Source organism: Teleopsis dalmanni, chromosome 1, assembly GCF_002237135.1.
Source record: "Teleopsis dalmanni isolate 2A chromosome 1, ASM223713v2, whole genome shotgun sequence".
NCBI lineage: Eukaryota > Metazoa > Arthropoda > Insecta > Diptera > Diopsidae > Teleopsis > Teleopsis dalmanni.
This window is the reverse complement of record NC_051846.1, coordinates 124,873,713-124,881,574: the sequence shown is the minus strand read 5'-3', so window position 1 is coordinate 124,881,574 and position 7,862 is coordinate 124,873,713. Positions and strand designations below refer to the sequence as shown.

Here is a 7,862-nt window from a genome sequence, read left to right as displayed (position 1 = left end):
AACACAAAGTTAGTTTTGTCTTTGCAGACGTTTCAATAATTTTCACACAAATTGCTATGCTAAAAAACAATTATTTACTTTTTACATACGACATACAATTAAATTTCAATAAATACATGCCATTGAAAATACAATACATTTAAACATCTATTTTGTAGATTACTTAACATTTATGATCAGTAAGATTCATATTCAATTTTTATTTGCTGGTACAGGATAAGAACTACAAGAAATATAAAAAACATTTTTATAACGATTTTTTTTATATAATAATTTTAAATATAATTTGATTGAAATTAATATTTTCAATAATATTAAAAAAAAAATCTGGAAACGTTATTCGCAAAAAATCAGTGTTTTTATTATAAATTTTTATAATTTTATTGCTTTATCATTACGAACATGAATTACTACTTACAAATATTTAAATTAACACATCCATATTTGTTATTCCACATTTACTGTATTCCACATATACTGTTAAACAATTATGCAAAACACTTATGCCACAAATTTACGTAAAACTGAAATGCAAAGTTTACCTTCGTTCCTCATTGTTGTCCGGGAATTTATAAAGGGATTTAAACTCTTTACAACCTTTAATACATTTTTTCCCCATCTTTTTATATAAATACTGATCTTTATTGTCACAATTTATTATTTTTTATACAGTAATAACACAATATGCTACTACTTTCAATTTTAACTACTTTTTGTTAAATATTTGCGCGGTAAATTTTGTATGATTTGGCGCAACGAATTTTTATATTACTCTCAAAAAATCAAAACCAAAAAACAAAACCACACTCTTTCTTATACTCTTCGTGGTAAACTTTTCGAAATATTCTGTTCTCAAAAGTACTCGAAGCCACGGTTGCCACTTGAAAATTTTTTTCTGTACCGAAATTGGTTTAAAAAGGTACCATTTCTGTAAAAAAAGGTCCAAAATTTTTCTATTGTCTTTTTATAAGAAAATACAATTTATATAAAATGTACAAAAATATCCACAATAAAGTTGGGTCGCCGAAAATGTACCATTTTTTGAACATGAGTACCAGAGTACCAAACGGAAAAAAAAGTACCAATTTTGGTACTAAAGTACCATAAGTGGCAACCGTGCTCGAAGCATCGGAAAAAGGTGAAAAGGTGAAAAATTTCAGTAATTTCAGCTGGTGTTAGTGCACTTTTCACTAACTCTTTCAAGAGCTCTACGGCAAATTGTTGTTGTGCGAAAAAACAAATTTTAGTTCACAATGGAGTTGCCGTTCTTGTAAGGTATTCTTTGATATCAAGCATTTCCAAAAAAAATGGTTTGTAACACTGATAAGTGTTTTTGTTAGAATCAAAATTTAGATCTTACTATTCCATCTACTTTGAATTTTCTCCGCTTTTAGCGCTATGATTGAAGTTACTTATTTAAATATATTGAATTTTTGGTAAAAACAAGAGAAATTTTTAAAATATAATTATAAAAAAGTTGTGCATACAAATTTGACGATTTTTAGTTTGTTAAAAAGGAAATTTCTTCATCTTTATGGAGATGTATAGATGCTTTTGGTACCGTTCGTGCACAAACATTTATTTCGATATATAAATGCATACTATAAAAAAATCCTTTATTTTTAATGAAATTTCTATGATATAATTAGAATATTTTGTTGATATTTTACAAGTATGCTTTATAATATATATCTTAACATTTCTCATCTTTACTTTTTTAAAAACAAATGTTTTAAAAGAAATAATAAAATTCATGTGTGAGTAAATTTCCTGGGGTAAAGACGAAATCAATCTTTCTGATTTATGTTGCAATTGAAAGTGTGATTTATTGTCTTATATGGTTTTCGTGTTCAATTGGAACACGATTTAATTAATTTATTTAATTAATTAATTAATTTATTTATTTAATATTTTTAGATATGAAAGTCGCTTTTTCTATTCAAATATTCATTAATTCATTTATTCGCAATACTTGCGTAAAAAAATACAAACATCTTATTGATACTTGAAATTTAGATGGCGCTGGCACGCCTGCCTTGAGTTTGCTCCGCATTTGGCGCTATGAGTGTGCAGGTTATTTTTCAAATAATTGGATTTTAGGTAAAAAATGAACAGTTTTTAAAAAATAATTGTGAAAAAAGTGTATGTACGATTTTTATTTTTAAGGTTTTTAAAAGGAAATTTTGTTGTCTTTGAAGAAAAATGAATTCCAATGCGTTGCCGTTGCACACGCGGATATAATGATTACAGTAAAGTAAGCTAAAAAAAATGCTATTTTTTTTATCAATATTTTATGATAAAATTAAAATATCTAATTGAAGTTTTAAAATTGTGTTTTGTGATGTATTTCTGAACATTTGGCATTATTACTTTTTTGATTTGGATGATATTTAAGCAGTTTTGATATCGAAATTTAATACGATTTTGCTCAAATTTTGTATATACGATTTTTCTGATTTTTACTTTAATTGAAAGCTTGTTTTATTACCTTTCAGGTGAATATTCGTGCATGTCAGTCCCGTTTGTGGTTGGTTTTTAATTAATTTTTTAAGTAAAAAAAGTCAATTTTTTCAAAAAATTTGATATTTTTATTTTTTGAATATCTCAGCTATTACGCAACATACAGTTATGAGGTATATACCAAATGAAAGATAATTGAATTTTCTATCTAAATCATATTTCTTACTTGGTGAAAAAGCTTAAATTTGGCTAACTTTGACAAGTTAATAAACTTAGAAAAATTTCGTGTTCAAATTCCGGCTTGGTCCCTTCAGCGTCGTTGCTATCTAATCTCAGGTCATTTTTCATGCGGGAAAAATTGTTGCATTTCCATTTCGGAATTATCGCCGACGCTAACTTGACGCACATTGTATATAATGAATAATTCAAGTGACTCTGGTAGTAATTTACAAAACTTACTGGAATCGGTTGACTACTCACTTCTAAATGAATGTTATTTTACACAAGAATTAAATAATACAAAAAGTAAACATCTATTTTGGGGAAACGTAAGATTTTCTACTGTTATTTAAGTACATTGAATTTTTGATGTCACAGCAGCTTTGTTACAGAAATCACATCGTTTTCTCTGTGAAAATGAGAAAGATCAAGATCTAATGTTTCCAAAATATTTAATGCATTTCGTTCATGAAAGATTATCTTACAGAATTATAAAAGAAAATGAGTTTTACCAGGGAGAGTCTGCACCACTTGCTGCCCCAAAATATTTCGAAAGTGACACTACACTTCTACAGAATGCTAATAATTACGTTAAAACATATGAGGAATTTGAACAAAACATCAAACGAACAATTTTCAAAAGTAGTGGGTGTAATGACTTTGAAATGAATCTGGAAACTAAGTTCGAATCTGCATCTGTCAATGCTCAATCTATATTAAATTCAAATGACTTATCGTTATGGTCAAGGAAACGGCTTCACCCTCGGAATTTCTTTCGGTACAAATTAAATAATAAAGGGACCTTTAAATTAATAGGTCCACAAAATGAATACAAGGATTTACGGCGGAGGAACTGTTGGAATGTGTCGAAAATTAGTTTCAAACAAAAAAATAAATAACTGCAAATAGATTTTAATTCATTGGATTTGTTTTATTTTATTTAATTTGTGTGTGGTTTATGGGTTTATTTGGAATTAGAATTATTCAAATGAGTGCGTTTAAACTATGCCCTCCACTATTTGTGAGCTACGCGTGCTCACGTCAGTTTGTTGTTTGGCAGTGGATATGTATCTATAGCCGTGATCTGCATTTTCTATACCGTCTGTAAGTTGGCATTCGTGTTTTACAATAGTTAAACTGTCTTTCATTAATTTATCATATTCTAAACGTACTCCATTATATTCCGCGATTTCTATACGATTTTTTGCAATTACTTGTTTAAAATAATGATACAGTTGTGTTAATGAATTTGATGTTATTGAATAATAAGATTTTTCCAATAATGCAATATCAGGTACTCGTTGGATTGTAATGACATGATTGTGAGAACAAACCGCACCAATCTCTGTTAATAAAATACGCAAAAATTCTACAGCTGCGTCTGAAAACAAAGTAATAGCGGAATCCACCGAATCCGTGAAACCTGTTGCACGTAATTGACCACATACCGCCTTCCGAATTAATGCTTGACATACTTCAGTATTAATTTCCGGATAATGCGTTGGCAAACTGAGCGCAAAGCAATTTTCTTTAGGTGGAATAAAGAAAGTAGGTTTTGCAAACTTTTCATCATTGATAATGAAATCGGCAGAATTTTCAGGGGGAAAATCTACTTCTGGTATCATTTGACATGGACTGAGATCATTCGGCGACCCCTACAATTTAGAACATATTCGTTATAATCATTATTAAAAATGCTAACACTATACGAAACTTACCGATTTATTGGAATAGGTATCAATTAAAGACTGGAGCATTTCAGTTTGCTTCATGACTTCAATTGTTTGTGTAACTAACGGATTCTTCATTTTTATGTTAACACTGAAAAAAATGAAAATGATTTAAAAAGCAATTAAATATGTAACTAGTTCATCATATAAAACGAAATTTGTATACCTTTTCCTACCAACTGTTTTTGGTGGTCTCTTCTTTATTTCATTAAGTTTCAGTCTTTTAATATTAACTGGTATAAATTTTCGTGAAGCGTCAGCTCTTTCCGACTTGGTGAACTCACCCCAAAGCATATCTCAAGCGATATTAAACAAAGAAAATAGGAAGTATTCTATCTCGCTAAACCACCTAGTATTAATAAGGAACTCAAAAATCCCAATAACATATAAGTTCACAATAAAGTTCAAATTCACAATGCAATCAAACAGCTAAGGCCCATGTTATACAGACCATGTTATTCACTCTATCGGGCTATGCTGAAAATGCTTGTTGTGCAGAGTGTCACATCAGTATTGCCAATTTTGTAAATTTACTATTTCTTGGTTGTGCCTAAATTTATAAGGAAATTTAGATATGCTCACTTTCAATTTGCCACCAAAAATAACTAGCAAGAAAATACTTATAGAGGCTGTAATAATATTAATTTATTATTTTATCATCTTATAATAATTGTGAACAGTACTTACGTCTTTCTTTAAAATCGGAAAGTGTAATAATTATATTATTAGCGATATATAAGAAGAGGCTGTGTTGCTTACTATCTTTTTATCTCCAAAACGTATTAAAATTGTAGTAACACTGTAACGACCCTTTCTTGCAGTCGTTGCTTATTTGCTGAGGTATGTTCAGTCTCACCAGCGTCGTCACAATAAATTTATGGATTGTGACCAAAATATTCAAAGTGTTGTGGTTTTATTTCAATTTCTTTAAAAAGTGCGGGATTTATTAGTGGGATTATTTTGGATCTTGTGGAATTACTTTATATACTGTCGGCGTGAGACCACCTGTCGTGTTCAAGTACTTTACTACAACCATGCCTTCGTTTGGAGATTTTCGTTATAGTCGGTCTCCTTTGCGTATTACAGAAAATTACTTTCGACACAGTCGACGTGAAACCACCTGTCGTATCTTAATAGTTATTATACCTTGATTTCGATATTTCTTTCATATAAAATATACTTATGTATTTTAATTTTAGCAACTATTTTGGACACAGTCGACGTGAAACCACCTGTCGTGTCTTAATAGTTATTATACATTGATTTCGATATTTCTTTCATACAAAATACACTTATGTATTTTAATTTTGGCAACTATTTTGGACACAGTCGACGTGAAACCACCTGTCGTGTCTTAATAGTTATTATACCTTGATTTAGATATTTCTTTCATATAAAATATCGCTATGTATTTTAATTTTAGCAACTATTTTGGAACCAGTCGACGTGAAACCACCTGTCGTGTCTTAATAGTTATTATACCTTGATTTCGATATTTTTTTCATATAAAATATCGCTATGTATTTTAATTTTTAGCAACTATTTTGAACCCAGTCGACGTGAAACCACCGGTCGTGTCTTAATAGTTATTATGCCTTTGTGCCTCTAGAGCTTAGTTGACTTGGTCTTCCAAGGTGTATGTGCCTTTGAAATTATAAACCAAAGTGTTCGCGTAAGTAAAATGCGCGTCTTATATACACACTCGACCGAGCTTTTGTGTAGCGTATCATTTTTATTTACAGCTGATCTCACGTAATTCTTGTTTAATTTTGCCGTTCTGATTTTCTATTTTATGTTTTGTGCGGTACTCAGCTTGTGCATTTAACTTCTCTTTGAGCTTCTCTTACGGCGAATATTTTTGGCAGTTCTTGTTTTCTTATGTTAACGCTGCTTTGTTTTGATTCTTACAAAACGTGTTTTAAAACTACATTCGGTCGGTAGTGGTTTTTATTTATTTTGTTTGTTACGATAAATAATATGCAAATATTCATCAAATTTAAAAAATAAAAATAAGAAATATAATTAACAATAAATAAGGTGAGTTTATTATTCATTTATTTAATTATATTTTTATATTTCATTTCAATATCATTTCAGATTAGTTTAAGGTGTTATTAAGACTTGCAAGCGGTTTGGGTTTTGGTAAATTGTTTTGAATAAATATTTTAAATATCAATTAATTTATTTAATTCCAGATATTTGCAACATTTATTACCAGTGAGTCTACTTTTTCCAAGTTTAAATATAAATATATAACGTGTGTTGTTTTATAAAAAACTGTGTTGTATTGATGTGTTTTAGTTCGTGTTGTTATTGTTTTTAGTGCAAGTTTATGTAGGTGGAAATTTAGTGTTAATTTCCATCTTTACAACACTTCGTTCAATAATGTGACTGACTAATAAATTAAACACATTTTTTGCCAAAATTCGTTTTTATTCATCAACATAGTCCCCTTTTAGGGAGATACAAGATACAATCATTCCAACGCTTTTGCAATCTTTCGATACCGCCTTTGTAAAACGATTTTTCTTTGCCTTCAAAATAGGCGTTAGTTTCGGCAATTACTTCATCATTTGAGCCTAATCTCTTACCACGGAGTATCTTTTTGAGGTCTGCGAAGAGCCAGTAGTCGCTAGGGGCCAGATCTGGAGAATACGGTGGGTGCGGCAGCAATTCGTAGCTCAATTCGTTCAATTTTGCCATCGTTTTCATCGACTTGTGACACGGTGCATTGTCTTGGTGGAACAAAACTGTTTTCTTCGCCATATGAGGCCGTTTCTTTGCGATTTCGTCTTTCCAACGCTCCAATAACGCTATATAATAGTCGCTGTTGATGGTCTTCCCCCTCTGGAGATAGTCGATAAATATTATTCCATGCGCATCCCAAAATACAGACGCCATAACCTTGCCAGCCAACTGCTGCGTCTTTGGTCGCTTTGGGCGGCTTTCACCGGCTGCATGCCACTCAGCAGACTGCCGATTTGACTCTGAAGTGAAATGGTGGATCCATGTTTCATCCATCGTGATGTACCGACGCAAGAACTCCGACTTATTGCGCGTAAACATGTCCAAACAGCTCTTTGAATCATCGATTCGTTGTTGTGTGAGCAAACGCGGCACCCATTTGGAAAACACCTTTTTCATACCCAAATCTCCTTCGAGGATTGCTATCTTGACGCGATGAAGGAGCTTAGTAGATATGATGATCTAGAGAGCGATGCCGGCGGTAGCGTAGCTACTGGTAGGGCCTCCAAGCCGGTAAGGTCAACAGTGAATATCGAAGCCAAAAGCAATCTACAACGTTTCAGCGTCTGACACCAGAGGTATGGCTGAAAGCGGAAAAATGTATTTGGCTCGCTATATAAATGTGTATTGACGGAAAACAATAAACCCTTTAGAAGGCAACGGGAAACCACTGAAGTACATATCCCAGCATATCATGTAACAATGGAA

At 31.3% G+C, this 7,862-nt stretch overlaps 2 protein-coding genes across 2 annotated transcripts; one reads left to right on the top strand and one right to left on the bottom strand.

The window, feature by feature from the left end:
* Nucleotides 1–2,786: 2,786 nt before the first annotated feature.
* LOC119668405 lies at nucleotides 2,787–3,604 on the top strand. The gene is made up of 2 exons (XM_038077894.1): nucleotides 2,787–3,008; nucleotides 3,072–3,604. The coding sequence occupies exons 1-2, from the start codon at nucleotides 2,877–2,879 to the stop codon at nucleotides 3,576–3,578; spliced, it is 639 nt and encodes a 212-aa protein (XP_037933822.1). The 5' UTR covers nucleotides 2,787–2,876; the 3' UTR covers nucleotides 3,579–3,604.
* Nucleotides 3,131–4,886, bottom strand: LOC119668404. Its single transcript, XM_038077893.1, has 3 exons — nucleotides 4,576–4,886; nucleotides 4,398–4,500; nucleotides 3,131–4,334 (listed from the first exon to the last, which is right to left on the bottom strand). The coding sequence occupies exons 1-3, from the start codon at nucleotides 4,701–4,703 to the stop codon at nucleotides 3,678–3,680; spliced, it is 888 nt and encodes a 295-aa protein (XP_037933821.1). The 5' UTR covers nucleotides 4,704–4,886; the 3' UTR covers nucleotides 3,131–3,677.
* Nucleotides 4,887–7,862: the final 2,976 nt, after the last annotated feature.